At 50.5% G+C, this 16,281-nt stretch overlaps 1 protein-coding gene across 1 annotated transcript in view; it reads right to left on the reverse strand.

Moving 5' to 3' along the window:
* PPP2R1A (protein phosphatase 2 scaffold subunit Aalpha) overlaps positions 1 to 16,055 on the reverse strand; it is a 37,220-nt gene extending 21,165 nt beyond the window's left edge. The window contains exons 1-2 of the mRNA XM_043600220.1: positions 15,776 to 16,055; positions 1,995 to 2,085 (exon numbers count right to left, since the gene is read on the reverse strand). Coding sequence (XP_043456155.1) covers positions 1,995 to 2,085; positions 15,776 to 15,853 — 169 coding nt within the window. The 5' untranslated portion in view covers positions 15,854 to 16,055. The remainder of the gene's footprint in view (positions 1 to 1,994; positions 2,086 to 15,775) is intronic.
* Positions 16,056 to 16,281: the final 226 nt, after the last annotated feature.

Here is a 16,281-nt window from a genome sequence, read left to right on the forward strand (position 1 = left end):
ACATCTTGAGGTTCCCGCGCAGCTGGCACGCCAAGTGACCATGCTCGGGCCAACGGGGTGTGAGACGAGTGGTCAGCTCCACTCCGGGTCGCTTCCTCATCTCCTCCCTCTCTGCTCACAGCGCTCTGTCATCACATGCTCATCTTGTGCTGGGTTCTCTGCTCTACTGCTGGCTGGGGGGCGAGGGGGTGGTGGTGGTAAGTCACCCCACCTCTGAGCCTGTCTTCTCACCCCAGACCCCAGCAGAGCTGTTGTGAGACCCAAGTGAAGAGGCGCTTTCTTCGAGGAGCTCAGCACAGGGCCTGGCCCGAGTCAGGACTTCCGTAAATGCAGGCCAGCGTGGCTCCGGGCCCACCAGGCGCTCGGGTCCTTCCCAGCCTCAGTTTCCCAAGCCCTACCTGTACACAGTTAACCTCACCCTCCCCATTTCCTCTATCTCCTTGTGCATTTCCACGGCCTTAACTCACGTTCAACTCAGTCTGCAGTCCAGACTCCTTGCCTTCCTGAAAGTCAAATCTGCAGAACTGCCAGCACCTCACATTTTCACCGTCCCCAGCTCCACAGAACTGCTTTCCCAGCCTCCCTGCTCTCCTGGCCTCAAAGGCATAGGGCCGCCTCCTCCCGCCTGACACAGACCTGCCAACCCTCCACCTCAGGGTCACTCTGACCTCACCCTCCTTGCTGGGTGACTGCAACTGCTTCCTAACTGGTTTTTCTGCTCCTGCCCTGGCCCCCAAACTGCTCAGGCTCCTCCCAGAATCCTGAGTGATCCTTCAAATCACCACACTCTCCTGCCTCAATCTTCCAATGGTTTCTGAGACGTGAATTAAAATCTAGACTCCATATATCATATATCCGGCACAGCTGGATTCAAACCCAGGTCCCGCCAACTCCTTTACCCACTTTATTACAGTGCCGTGCCACATGCCATACTCCCCATGCCCCAACCTGGCCCTGTCTCAGCGTCCAAGAGCTTTCAAGTCTCGCCCACCATTCGCCCATGGAAGCCACCTGGGTCGGGTCATCTGCTCAGCATCACGTGTTAAATCCTCATGTGGCGTTCCCAGGCAGACGGATCAGTAGGAAGCATGAAGCAGTAATAAGAACAATGGAAACAGAGGACTTACTATTAACTCAGGGCTCAGCCTGCGTCCGCCACTGTGCTCAGTGCTGTGCACACATTTTCAGAGAGGAGTGTGTGGGGCGGTCTGAGCACTGACACTTAGCAGCTCTTACCCTGCGCTGAGCACTGTATGAGCACTTTACAAGGGCTCTTATTTCATCTTTGTGTCAGGCCACACTATCAGGCCCGTTTCACACATGAAGAATCAGAGGCAGGCAGATGTGAAGTACCTTGCCCAAGGTCACACAGTCAGAAAGTGGCAGAGCTTGGGTCTGAATCCAGGTAGTCATGACTCTCAGGCACTGCATCCAGATTTGCATCCAGCATGATCAGATAAATAACCTAACTGCAGGATCTCCAGCCAATATATTACTTTACCTCTTCCTGCCTCAGTTTCCTCACCTACACAGCTGCTGTGAGATGAACTCGGAGACGATGGGGACGTGCACTTACTGAGCACGGGCCCCCAGTCTGAGGACGTGAACTAACCCAATCTTCCCGAGAGGGGGTCGCGAGCACTGCCAGGCACGTGGTAGGCAGGGAAGCGGCAGCATTTATTATTACTGTTACTTAACGTTCACGCCAATGCTACGGCACGCACACGTTCATCCCTGCTCTGTACAGAAAAACTATAAGGAACAGTTAGGTTAAGTAACTCACCTAACGTCACCAGCTGCTGACTGTTAGCAGTGCCAACCTGGCTCCATCCGCCTCCAGACCCCTTTTCCCAATCCAGCCCCCACCCCACGAGTACCCGGCACAGGGCAGACGCTCATAAAACAATGTGTTAAATCCCCAATGAGGCCTCTCTAGCAGGAACCCCCCCTGGCAGCCCCCACTCCGCCCGGGCCCCGGGGCCCCACCTCCTTACCTGTCAGGAAGGGCAAAAGCTCACTGCGGGTCCTTTCCACCCCAAGGGCCAGGGCGATGGTGGACAGTTTCTTGATACTGTTGAGGCGAAGCTAATGAGAGAAAAGAACAGCAGGGTCAGAGAATCTTAGCAAGCCCCAACTTAGGGGTGTGGGACAGCTCTGGATCCAGACAGCCTCTGGAAGCCTCACTAATGTGTGGAAGGAGGTGGAACGGGGACTTGGCACACACCGACCAGGTGCATGAGTCAGTAACTACAATGGTAGCCGCGGCCTCAGAAAAAGCATGTAATGAGTCTTACGGAGCCAACACTCATTCTGTGGTGCTTCCCACACTCTAAAACCACGCTTAGACCGCGCTCTAAAACCGTTCACTGCTTCCCCACACTCCCGATCCTCCTCCTCTGCTTTTGCCCCTCCTGCACTCAGCACCTGACAGCCTCCAAAAGGGGCGGCCACGTTCCAGCACGTTTACTCTGTGGTCCTAGGCCAGGCACTCACACGACAACCCTGAGGGCAGAGTTGTGGTAAGCCCCATTCTATATAGGGGGAAACAGGCTCAGGGAGCAAAAGTCCCTTCTACAGGTCACACAGCTCACATGGCATGGGGCAGGGACCGAAACCCAGGACCACCAGCTAGCAGTGATGATGACAGGACAAACAATATTACAACAACACTGCTACATAAACAGTAAACTGTAAGCTACAGTAAACTGTAACAATACCACTAGTGTAACAGGTTGAATAGTGGCCCCCAAAAGCTATGCTCCCGTCCTAACCCCAGTAATCATGAACGTGAAAACAGGGACTCTGCAGATGTAATGAAGTCAGCATCTCAAGATGAGATCATCTAATTCAAGGGGGAGCCCTGTGAAACAGAAAATATGTTTACTGGTCCCTGCCCCTGGTTCCTGCACAGAGCTCCTAAAACCCTTGCAACTTCCTAAGTGGTAAAAGCACTAAGAGCATCTTCCATTCTAATATTTGGTTTATGACCCTGATTCCTGACACAGAGCTCCTAAATCCCTTGGATTTTCTCAGTGATAGGAATGTCTTTTGTTCTAATGAAGCAAATCTGGGTGGGCTCCTGGATGCGTGCTGGTCACCAGGAAGACCAAGCCACGGTCACAGCCGGGAACCCCCCATTACTGGGAAAGGGGCTGGAAATGGGAGCCGATGATCAATCATGCCTGCATGATGAAGCTTCCATAAAAACCCACAAAGTATAGGGTTTGGGGAGCTTCCAGGTTAGTGAACACATCCACGTAGCAGGAGGGTGGTGCATCCCAAATGCAGGGGAACAGAAGCTCCTGTACTCAGGACCCTTCCAGACCTTACCCCGTAGGTAGCTCTTCATGTGGCTGTTCATCTGAATCCTTTAAATCTTTTATTAAATAAGCTGACAAATCTAAGTGTTTCCCTGAGTTCTGTGAGCTGTTCTGGCAAATAATCAAATGCAAGGACAGGGTCGTGGGAACCTCCAATTTGTAGCCAAATCTGACAGAAGCCGTGGGTGACGTGGGGACCTATTACTCGCAACAGGCATCTGAGGTTGGGGGGTCTCGGGGTACCGCGCCCTTAACCTGCAGGATCTGTGCTGACTCCAGTTAGTGTCAGAACTGAAATGCACTGTGGGACACCCAGCTGGTGTCACAGAGAACTGCCTGGCGTGAGGAAAACCTCACACGTGGTATCAGAAGTGCTGAGTGTGGTAGTGCTTTGCTCTACACGGCCAATGACCGTGTCCCAGTGAGACAGAGAAGGAGACAAGGAGACACCATGGGGGAAGATCACATGTGAAGATGGAGGGTGAGACCAAGGCGATGGGTCCACAAGCTAAGGAGCGTCAAGAATTGCCAGCTGCTGCCCAAAGCCAGGAGGGAGGCATGAACTGAATCTTCAGAGCCTCCGGGAGGAGCCAACACCGCTGAGGCCTTACTTCAACCTCCGGCCTCCAGAACGGTGAGAATCATTTCTGTTGCATTAAGCCACCAAGCAAGCGGTCACTTGTGGCACCCAGGACTCTAACGCATCTGGCTAACACAGGAGCCGTCTCACACGGAGTACCTCCCAGGGAGGTCAGCATCCGACACCCCCTTCCCTCCCGCGGAGACCGGCTCAGAGAGGCGGACACATGCAGACGCGAGCACTGGGAGAGCAGGGACCTGGCACGCAGGCCCGGAACGGAAAGCCCTCTCAGTCCTCCAGTTCCACAGGGGCTGTGGCAGAATGAAAGGAGGTCACGAGCGTGGGAGTAGAAGGAAACACCCTTGTGAATGAGTAAGCCACTGCCGGGCACCCAGAGGGCATTCTCTTCCTGGAAGGAGAGGCCGAGCAAGAAGGCACGGGGCTCCCTGGGCGGGTTCTTTTCCCAAAGAGGTCTGCCTGCCAGTGACTGCGATCCTACATCGGTCCCCCGGTCCAGGGGTTCAAAAGTCTCTCTGAGATTACAGACACTGGTGGGACTCTGAGGAAATGCTATGGCAGCCTCAGCTCTCAGAAAAATGCACTCACAACTTCTCATACAATGTCACTGGGTTTTTGGGTTTAATCTGGTCCAAACGCTCACCTCTCTGGCAGCAATGAACCTCAAGATTAAGCATCACGAGGCCTCCGTGTTATTTTTAGCCAAAAATTAAAACACATATAGAGACAGGCCAATAAAAACATAAAAGCAAAATATGGTGAACACAAACAGTTAATGAACATGGGTGGTAAATATAAACCTCTTCTGTAAATTGCCGGCAAGTGAATATTTTGAGCATTTTGGGCCACACAGTGTCCGTCCCAACTACTCACCTGTGCACTGGCACAAAAGCAGTCACGGAACCAGACGATATGCCAACAAATGGGCCAGGGTGTGTTCCCATAAAACTGCACTTGCAAAGCAGGCCATGGGCTTAATGTGGCCCATGAGTTGTAGTCTGCTGGCCCTGGTACTAGCCTTTAAATGTTCTGTATGTTTGAAGTCTTCCATAATAAAATATCAGGGGGAGCACTGACTCAGTTGCCAGTTTCTTTCCACCTTGTTGCCTCCAAGTTGGATCTCTGGGTTTTTTCTCTTGGCTGGGCTATGGGGAAATGTACAGGGGGGCCAGGGCCACACCAGGTGAATGGCAGTCCTGAGCACAAGGAGATGGTGGCAAGGAATGATCATATGCATAATGCCAGCTACAACAGCTGCTAATGTTTACTGATCACTTACTATGCGCTTGGTAGCCTTCAAGTGCTTGATGTGGAGAATTACCATATTTGATCCCTAGAAATGGGTTCTGAGGCAGGTATTGTTATTGGAATCCTCCTTTGAAGGGTAAGGATGCTGATGCACAGAGAAGCTGTCATTTGCCAGAAAGTAGCAGAGCCCAGGCTGGAAGCCAGGAACCCTGACTCTTAATCTCAACATCACTATAGTTAAAGGAAAGGCGCCCAAGGGGTGGACGCATGAGAACCGGGGCATCTCTGCCATGGGAGAGAGCCCCCTTCCCTCCTGCTGTCCCTGGAGATTCTGGTTTTGGTGTCGTTGAGAACGTCAGATTACTTTCTTCAGCACAGACAGCACCGTGAACACTCAAGAAAGGCAGCACGGGGTGGTGCTCTGGAGCCACACGGCCTGGGTTCAAGGCTAAGCAGCTTTGCGTTATTAGCTATGGGATCTTGAGCCACTCTGCAACTTTCTGAGCCTCAATTTCCTCACCTGTGAACTGGGGATTACAACATCACCTATCCTCAGGTTACTGTGAGTGCCGAGTGACATATCCTGGGAACACCCTAGGACCAGCTAAGACAATAATGGCAGCTGTGTCCACTTCACCTGCTGTAGCACCTGATTTTGTTCAGGTATCAAGAAGGGCTATGTGGCAGCTGGGTAGGTATCCACTGACGTCTCTCTTCCCTTCTCTTCGAGGGAGATATTTCCGTGGTACATACTGTGTGCCAGGAACCGTTCTAGGTGCTTTCATGTCTTAACTCACTGGATCCTCACAACCACCCCAGGAGGTAAACACAGGATCACCCACCACATGACAGAGAAAACAAAGGCACAGGGAGGTTCAGTAACCTCACGCAGCTCAAAGGTGGCAGAGCCAGGATGGGAACCCAGCCACCTGGCTCTTCACCAGAACCATCAATCTGTATTTCTGTGTTTTTCCTTTGGGGGTGGGGGTCCCTGAGCAGGTCTAATAACAACCACAATTCCAAAAGAGAGGAAAGCATAGACGACCCTAGAAATATCTGCAACAGCTGAAATGAGATATGAACAGTCATGACTTCCACAGGCTTTGCTGACGTTATTTGCGCTCTGCTATCATAACGCTACAGTTTGTAATAGAAGGAAAGGTAAACTGGAGTTCTAGGGTAGTGACAAAAAAGGCATCACTTTTCCCATCTGAATTCAGATGGGAATTCTCTGCTGGAATTCTAGACAGGCCCTGGGTTAAGAGCTCCTGCAATGGGCTACATTGCCTCTCGTAACCCCTGGGTTGCAGCTGTGCACACGATCCCCTCAAGACATTTCTGAACCGTGCCTGCATCCAACATGACTAGGAAATTAATGCCCAGCCAGTGAAATCCAAGCGGGAATGGTGTGTGCAACTTCTAGAAGTGTCCTTGAGAGGATCTGGGGTCACACTCTTCTTCCAAACAATGTGTAAGAGCCTGAGACCCTGACACCACGGAGTGCCACACCAGCTTGAACTGCCATCAGACAGGAGTCAGAAATAAACTTCAAGCTCATTTAAACTTCCTTTTGAATTTTCCTATGATTTACAGCCAAACTGAATCCCAATGAACTCAGCACATGACCTAGTTCTGGACAAGGAGCAAGTCGGCCAAGGAGCTTCCAAAAAAGATTTTCTTCCTTGGGAAATAAGGGAGGACAGAACAAAACAAAACAAAACAAAACAAAACAAAAACAAACAACCCTCTCTGTCCTGGGTCCGCCCCTGCTTTCAGTGTGGTCCTGGGAGGACTTAATGACAGCAGACACTGCAGCAATCTTGTGACCACACTAGGCAGGTCAAAAAACCAGCATACTCTGACCCAATTCTGTGATATCCTTGAGCTGCTGAACTCATTACAGAAGGAAAAAATGAACCCTTACTTGTAGGGACAACTGTTGGGCTCTCTGTGACATTCCTGATGGAGTAGCTACTGACATCAATGAGAAATAAGAAAAGAAGAAGAAGAAAAAAAAAAGGAATCCTTCCTGTTCCTTGATCATGTCACAGTGCTGGAAGAGTACCCTGTGCACTGTCCCCCAAACTGGTCCCTGGGCTGGGTCTGCCTGTATCCCCAGCAGTCTTCAGCACACAGCCCAGTACCCAACGACATGATGGATAAAATCTCCCGTCCTGCCACCACATCCACCTATAAAAAGCACTACTTGGCTTTTTAAGGCCCATGTTCCCATTCGATCCACAAAGCCTCCCTGACGTGAACATGCACGGTGTGACCCCAGGGAGCTTTCCTGACCCAAATGTGTATGGGGTGAGCCACATGCAGTCCATCTTCCCTTCACAATCAAGAGTGAAACCCAAAGGCCTTACTGTGGCCTCCGAGGCCCAAACACAATCTCGCCCCCGTCTCCCCACCCACTCTCACCGCCCACCACCCCCTTGCCCCCAGAAATCCTGTCACAACGGTTTCCTTGACAATAACCAACAAACCAACGCCACCCCAACTCTCCCCCAGCTCTTTGCACTTGTTGATGTGCTGTTTCCTCAGCCAGAGGCACTGTCCCTCCAGACACCCCCGGTCTCTGCTGGATCCTTACACATGACCCGCCCAGGGAAAACAGCAGGCCATCGCTCTCCACATGCATGAACTCTCATCGCTCTTCTCTGTTCAGTTTGTCCTTCTCCACCCTGTGTGCCAAGCACCTAGGACAACACTTGGCATGGAGCTAGAACAAGAAATATTTGCCGGATTAATGTTTTCTCTCTTTTTTTTAATAAAGGAAACACAGATGTTAGTGCAAGCAGCAATAACAAGTTTCTTAGAGGAATGCGCTCCAAACCAGAACTGTTTGCAGCAGCTGGTGGCTGGCAATGGGGCGGTGGGGTCTGTGACGTAATGTGTGTGCTTTACCAAGGAGCTGCGGCCTGGGGACGTGCCCAGTGAGTGACAGTAGTCTCTCCACCTCCTCTAACACCCTATATATCTTGCCTCCTTATTCCACAAAGGATCATGTTTCTAAATGAACACAATGTGTGTGGGTGTGAAAAATGAAGCATCCACCTGGCAATCGTTCAGCACTGCTGAAGAGTGGAAATGGGCATCACAACCTCTATTTCTAGATCACGTGAATTTTTTAGTAACAAAGGAGCGTGTACTCTGGCTTTCCCCATTAGCTAAGGGCTCCCAGGCCAGTCTGGCCACTCGGAGCTTTGGTTTCCTCACGAGAAGAGTGGGAATCACAACAGTGCCTATGGACTCACAGGATTGCTGGGATGATCTAATGAGGGAAACCTAGAGACAGAGCCTGGCAGGTACCAAGCACGTAAGTATTACTGTTATTCTTATCATGTCTCTTGTGTATTTGGCTTTTCGTGGGGGAGGTGGGGGAGGAACAACAGTAATCTCTCCCCCCCTCAGAAACTGCAGCACTAGAGTGAGTACCTCCCACCGCAGCCGGCCTGGCATGATGATTATTTATGGACGCGCCTGTCTCCCTGGTTTGGAAACTGACTGGTCTCTGGGACGAGGGTCAGGACTGTTACCAGTGGTGATTCCTGAACCTTTGACAGGGCTGAGCACACTAAAAGGCATAAATAGAAACGATTTAATTTACAGAGTACTTACTACCTGCCAGGCACACAGCCAGGTACTCTACACATGTTCTCTCTTGCTATTCTGGTAACCCCACAAGAGGTAGACGCCAGCCCTGTGTTCATTCCACAGACGGGCAAGTGGGGTACTGAGAGGGGAACGCAGGCCGCCCCGCGAACCGTGGCAGAACCTGGAACTCGCACCCAGTTCCGCACTACCATCCTACACAACTTCTCTTTCTCTAGTTTAAACTCTCAGACAGCAACCTCATTTCTAAGTTCTACTTCACCAATCCCCCACGCATTCCACAAAAAGAAGTCAAAGCTTGTAACGCTACGTTCCTAAGACATGGCCATGGGGCGTGCTGCTGCAAGGTCTCAGACAGTGGCTAGTGACTGCCCTGTCTACACGGTACAGCTCGCTAACCCAGCCTGTTTGTCTTCCATCCTCTTTTCTTTTAAACAATCAGGGCCAGAAGCGCTGAGTAGTAACTCATAAATTTCGAATCCAGGATTTCGAATCCTGGTCTCTTCCACCCATGACATGGTCTCCCTGTGTCACTTCCAGGCGTAGGCTTTGTGTCCACAGGGGGCTCAGCTGAGTGGTGAGGAGTGCTGCCCTGAAACCCAGTGTCCCTGGCTAACTGCTAGTGTCACTATTTACCAGGTTGCGGGACACCAACTGAGTATCCTTATTTATTAAATGTGAAGATTCACAGCCAAATTTGCAAACTGATTTAAACAAGGCGATTGTAAAAGACTTCTGAAGCAATTGAGGAGATCTGATTATGCACTGAGGTTTAGGGGATACTGAACAATCACTGACGCAGATGATGGCACTGTGATTATTAAAATACCCACTGTTTTAGAGGTGCCATGTGGGAGAAAATGTCTGAAGCCTGGGACTGATTTTAAAATACTTATAAACGGGGGTTCCTGGGTGGCTCAGTCAGTTAAGCGTCCGATTTTGGCTCAGGTCATGATCTCAAAGTTCATGGGTCCGAGACCCGCATCGGGGTCTGTGCTGACAGCTCAGAGCCTGGAGCCTGCTTCAGATTCTGTGTCTCCCTCTCTCTCTGCCCCTCCCCCACTTGCACTCTGTCTCTCAAAAATAAACATTAATAAAAAATGTTTAAAATACTTAAAACAAACAAACGACCCCCCACCCCTGCCAAAACCTGAGGGAGGGAAAGGAACACAGGAAAAAAAGTTGATATTTGATATTTAACCATTGAAAAAACTTTTAATTTTTTTTCATGTTTATTTATTTTTGAGAGAAAGGGTAGACAGAGCGGGAGTGAGGGAGAGGCAGAGAGAGAGAGGGAAACACAGAAATCCAAGCAGGCTCCAAGCTCCGAGCTGCCAGCACAGAGTCCGATGCACGGCTCGAACCCACAAATTGGGAGATCATGACCTGCGCCAAAGTCAGACACTCAACCGACTGGGTCACCCGGGCACCCCTTCTGAAAAAAACTTTTAAAGGAAAGTAGGTAAGATGTTTTTGTGAAGATTCAAGTAACACACACTGAGTACTCAGCAGCATGCCACCGGGCACATGGTAGGAGTTCTAGACCTCAGCACTACTGGACCGTCTCCGCGGTGGGGGTCGTCCTGTGCTGCATAGGACGCTGAGCAGCATCCCCGCACCGGATGCCAGACGCACTCTCCCACCAGTCGCGACAGCCCAAAATATCTCCACATTTGTCTCCTGGGGAAACGAAGTCACCCCAAGTCAAGAACCACTGCTCTAGAGTGATCACGAATAGTTTTTAAAAATGCCCAAAGCACCTCACCTTGACAGACAAAGCCCCCATTATCTCAGCACCACTAAGACTACTCCCGGCCAACACTTACCGAACATTTAGAATTCGTCAAGCACTGTTCTAAGCATTTTCCACAGGCTATACTACTGAATCCTCACAACACCCTTATGAACTCCCAAATGACAAAACCACTCCATTTTATAGATGAGAAGACTGAGAGAGAGAGCCTAACAGAGACCCACCCTCTCAGCCAGGGACCATGCTGTCAGTATCACTGTGTCCCAAGCACCCGTGGATACTGCAACCTGGCCTCTGCCACTCACGGACTGGGCAGGCCTTACTTAAGGGACACCATCTTTCTGCACATCACCTTCCCGAGTATAAACAATGAGCTACCACGACCACTGACCGAGGTCGTCACTACCGCATGCCTACTTCTAAGCAGCCACTTAACGTGTCGGGTCTACCGCATCTTCACAACCTCCATGGCAGATGCTGCTTCCTCATCATTATCCCCACTCTCAGGACAAGGAATCCGGGCCCAGTGAGGACAAGGAATTGGTCCAAGGATACACAGGGAGCAAAGTGGCGGAGCTGGGATTCAAAGCTCAGTCATCCTTGACTCCCCCTTCACCACCCACCACATTATATCCTATCCACTGGCAAACCCCAACAGCCCTTCTCTCAACAGACCTGGAATCTAACATACGTTAGATTCTTCTCCCTACATACGTGCCGACACCAGTCCTGGGTGCTCTGCGACGGCACCCCAGCAGGTCTATCTGCTCCTGCCCAGCCCCCACTAAACAGCCACAAGGATCCTTTAGAATTAAGTCAGAACATGCCATTCCTCCAGCCAAAGCCTTGCAGCATCACCAGAGCCTTTGCTCTGGTCCACAGGCCTTCACTCCATCTCATTTCAGATGGTCCTCACCTCTCACCACTTTGCCATTCATTCTGCTTTAGCCACGCCTCCGGCCTGCTGGCCGTTCGTTCTCTAAACACAAGGAGCACGCTCCCACCTCAGGGCCTTTGGACCAACGTACCAACAGCTGGGAGAATCCTCCCTGCCCCCAATTCATTCAAGTCCTTACTCCTGATCCCTTCCTCAGAGAACCTTCCCTACACACCCTGTCTAAAAAGCAGCCCGGGGCTTGTTCTATTCCCGGGTCCCTGCCTTATTTTTCTAATAAACAATTACTGCCACTGACATCACATTCTTGATCCGTCTGCCTCCTCTACTAGAACGTAAGTCCCACAAAGGCAGCAGCTTTGCTCTTTTACTCCCCAGTGTATCCTACCCTTTAAAGTTTATTTATTTATTATTTAGAGAGACAGGATGGGCATGCATGCACATGTGCACACAAGTGGGGGAGGGGCAGAGAGGAGAAAGAATCTCAAGCAGGCTCCACACCGTCAGTGCAGAGCCAGATGTGGGACTCCAACTCACGAACTATGAGATCATGACCTGAGCCAAAACCAAGAGCCAGATGCTTAACTGAATGAACCACTCAGGCACCCCTCTCCTAGCATTTAAAACAGTTTGGTGCGTAGGAGGTGCTGAACAAGTATCAGCTGAGAAATGAATCAAGACTAGAGGATTGCAAATCCCATGTTTTTTCTAGTATCTTAGGCTGTCTCATTAAAGGCCAGTTAAAGTATCTGGCATATGGAAATAGCAAGTTTCTGTCCCTCCCCAAATACTGTCCTCTCCTCAGGTCTTACCCTTCCTTTGGGAACCTTTCCTGGGTCCTCCACTTTTCAGCTGCATAAATCTGGCCAAGTTACTTACTGTGCTGTGCTTGTTTCCCCATCCGGAAAATATAGGTACACACAGGACCCACTTCAGAGAATGGCTATGAGAATTCAGTAAGCCCACAAATGTACTGCCTTTTGTAGCCGTTAGCTTAGAGCGATCACCCAACAGACATCAGCTATCATTACTATTTATCCAACCCTTTGTGAGCTCCTGTATCACTGGATATCATAGGCACCACCACAGGCCTTCCTGGTGATGACTGTGACTTTGGGTTCTGTTCTGAGGCCTGTACTGAGCCTCTGAATCCTGAGAGATGAATCAGAGCCAAGCCCTGTCCTCAGAAAGCCCATACACATGGACACAGATGCAATCTCTGAGATTGTCTCTGATTCTTAGGAAAATGTTCAAATTCCTTTCACACCCAGATCTGTATGTATCTGTGTGAAAAGATTTGGGAAAAACACAAGCGAAAAGTGCAAGTTACAGAAAAAAATATTTAATGTTTAAAAAAATAAAAAGCCACTTGCTTTCTTTTTCTATATTTGACTGGAGCACACTCAGATACACTGCAGACTCCAAAAGAAATCTAATGCAGATAATAAATGCAAGCCATAGATCTAAGTTTATATCTTCTGGTAACATTAAAAAAATAAGAAGCATGCAAAATTAATCTTAAGAGATTTTATTCAACCTGCTATAACAAAATTTTTATCATTTCAACAGGTAATCAAGATAAAAAGCTTCACTGAGATGCTTAACATTCTCCATTGTGTGTCTTTGAAATCTGGTATGCATTTAACTTCCAAGTACATCTCAACTCAAACTAGCCATACTTCACGTGTTCAATAGCCATATATGGAGAGTGGCTACCACACTGAACTGCACACGCCTATGAAGATTTGTAAGGACCTGACAACATGGGTTACTCTGGGGGCGGGGAGGAGAGGATGGGATTTGATACAGAGATGGTTTAAGTCAAAGGTTGGCACTCTCTTTTCTGTAAAGAACTAGGCAGTACATACTTTAGGCGTAAAGGGGCCAGACTGTCTCTGTTCTCAATTCTACCCCACTGTTGTGTCACAAAAGCAGCCATGGACAGTATGTAAACGAATGGGTCTGTGTTTTCAATAAAACTTTATTAAAAATAAATAGGCAAAGGGCCACCCGTGGCCATTTGCCAACCCCTGTGATGATGAAAGATAGAAGCAGAAAACGTCCACCTTTAGCCCAGAAGGCTGACCTATAGCTTGCCTACTTTCAATAAGGACCAAATATGTACTGGTTACTACATTCTTAAAGAGGCTCATGACTGCCTGTACATCTCACCCATAGTTAATATCAAGCTAAATGATAATCACTAGAAAAACCTTCTGAAAGTAGTTTTATGAGTAGAAATTCTAAGAAAACATTTATGATCTAATACTCCCTGCAAAATCCCTCACCCTTGAGCACTAAGCATATAATAACCACTGGCTACATACAGCCAAAGTGCAGCTCTTTCTGCCCACAGGTCCTGTCCCTGTGCTACTTAAATAAATTTACTAAGCTGCACCATAAAATATCTCAAGAATTCTTTTCTGACCGTCGATCCAGGAACACCTGGTTTAAGTGATTGCTCAGGACAGCCTTGTGAGTCATGACCCCTTTCACCTTCATCTCCCAACACCAACAGCTCATTTTCTTGGCTCCAGCTACACTGGCCTTCCTGCAGTTCCCAGAACACGTGCTGCACCATTCCTGCCTCAGGACCTTTGCACTTGCTTCTTTTAGCTGAATGCTATTCCCCAGACATCCATGGGGCCTGCTCCTCACTTCACATCTCTGTTCAAATGTCCCCTTCTCAATAAGGCCTTCCCTAGCCATTCTATCTGAACCTGTAACACTCTCCTGTCCTCCCCATCCCTGCTTCATTTTTGACCAAAGCACTTTTACCATCCTGACAGCATACATTTACTTAACTGTCTTATTATCTGCTTCCCCACATGGCAACATAAAGCTCCAGGAGGCGGGTAGTTTTTGTTCATCTTGTTCCCTGCTGTGTACCTGTGCCTAGAACAATGCCCTACCCAGAGGAGAGGCCCAATAAATACTAACCGATTCACTATCACAATACGCTGTTGTTTCCTCCCCACATGACACACGTGTTAATAATGTATTCAGCTGTTTCACATCTGCCTCTTGTATAACAAATGGTGTCACCATTACATCCTCAGCACCATAAGTGATACGTGGCAGGTGTTTACTGAACAAATGAATTTACACAACAGCCCCATGAACCAGATAATGACCTCCATTTGAGAGAAGAGGAAATCAAGGCTTAAGGAGATTAACCAACTTGCCCATGTCTATTAGCAAGAAGTGGAAGAGCCAGGAGTACAACAGCAACCGGTCTGACTCCAGAGCCAGAAAGCTCTACCTCGAGATCACTCAGAGGCTGGGCCCAGCGCAATCCGCTCAATTTTATAAACAGACAAATTCTGGCCCCTATAAAGGGAGGACGGGACCTCTTCAATTACTTCTCACTCCAATAATTGTAGCCAACGTTTATTAGGCCCTCATAACAACTAAGCACCGTTCTATTTTACTTGCGGTATTAACTCCTTCAGTCCATCACAAGCACTCAGTGAGGCCTGAACTATCATTAGCCCACGTGTCGGGGAAAGCGGGCCCAGAGCCGTGAAGTAATGTGCACAAGGTCACACGACGGGTGGGAGGTGGAGCTGGGATGGGCAAACCGTGGAGTCCTTAGTCTTCTCAACCCTCGGCCAGCCCGGCTCAGCCAGGCTGCCATCCCACTCACCAGAAATGTATTAGCCTGTTTAGTAAACTGCCCACCCGCAGTTCGGCAGGATCCCAAAAGCGGGGGGATTTCTACCTCGAAATCCGCTCTTAAATTTAGCTAGTTGCCCCCTTGGGAGCGGGGTTTTCGCCGCCCCTCCCCTCCGGGAATCTACACCAAAACCGAAGAGGGAGGGAGAGCAGGAACTGGAAAGACAGCCGTCATCTCTCAGTCCCCATTTAGAGAGTTTACCCCCACAGCGCTAAGGCCTAGCCGCCGGATCTCACAGGAAGGGGAAAACCTACCCGGGTCCCGACCCACCAGGCGCCCCTCCCCCACTCGGAGCAAGTCGCACACCCTCCCCATCCCAAAGGGCCACTCAGGGGCTGCGGCCAATCACCGAGGCTTTCCCTCCGCCCCACCCAGTGGCCCGACCCCTCCCGGGCCAAAGCTTCCCAGGACCCCGGCAGCCGCATGCACTCGACAGGGCTGGCCTGGGACCCTCCAGGGTGGCCTGCCTCCCGCCCTCCGGTGGGCCGACACCCAATCCCCGGCGCCGTCTCATCCAGTCCTGGCACCCGAAGACGTGAGAGCTGGACGCTGATTGGCCGCGGGCCCCTTCCGCCGATCCCGGCGAACACTGAGCTTTCTCCGCGAGGGCCGTCCGTGCCCCCATTACCCCTTCCCGGCTTCCCCAAGTTCCCCGTGGCCTCCGGACCTGAACATCCTCGTTGCGGAGCTCGTCTATCAGCACCGCGATGGGGTAAAGCGAGTCGTCGCCGTCCGCCGCCGCCATCTTGGCTCCGTCCCGTTCCTGTCAGACCGCGGCCAGCGCCGTGCTGAACCCGGTGCAGGGAGGGGCAGGGATGGAAAGAGGACGAAAGACGAGCGTGGGGGCGCCCGAGCCACTTTACAGGGGCTGCCCCACGGTCATTGGCCGCGCTACGCCTGGCCAAGTCTGCATTTCGTTGGTCCGGACAAGTGAAGCCCCGCCCACTTCCCATTTGCCATTGGTCGAGGGGACGAGCTGAGGCTGCCTAAGCATAGCTGAGGGGGGAAGGAAACGGAAGTGCGTGGTATCTTAGCGACCAAGATTGTGCCCGCCTACGTTGCCGCTAACAACGGCCCAGAGGAGCGGCTGTTTTAGCCAATGAAGGGCGGAATCGAAGGAAGCAAAACCTGCCTTCTGGCGAGCCTGCACAAAGCTTCTGCGCCGGCGTCGCT

The sequence above is a fragment of the Prionailurus bengalensis genome, chromosome E2 (genome assembly GCF_016509475.1).
Source record: "Prionailurus bengalensis isolate Pbe53 chromosome E2, Fcat_Pben_1.1_paternal_pri, whole genome shotgun sequence".
Classification (NCBI taxonomy): Eukaryota; Metazoa; Chordata; class Mammalia; order Carnivora; family Felidae; genus Prionailurus; species Prionailurus bengalensis.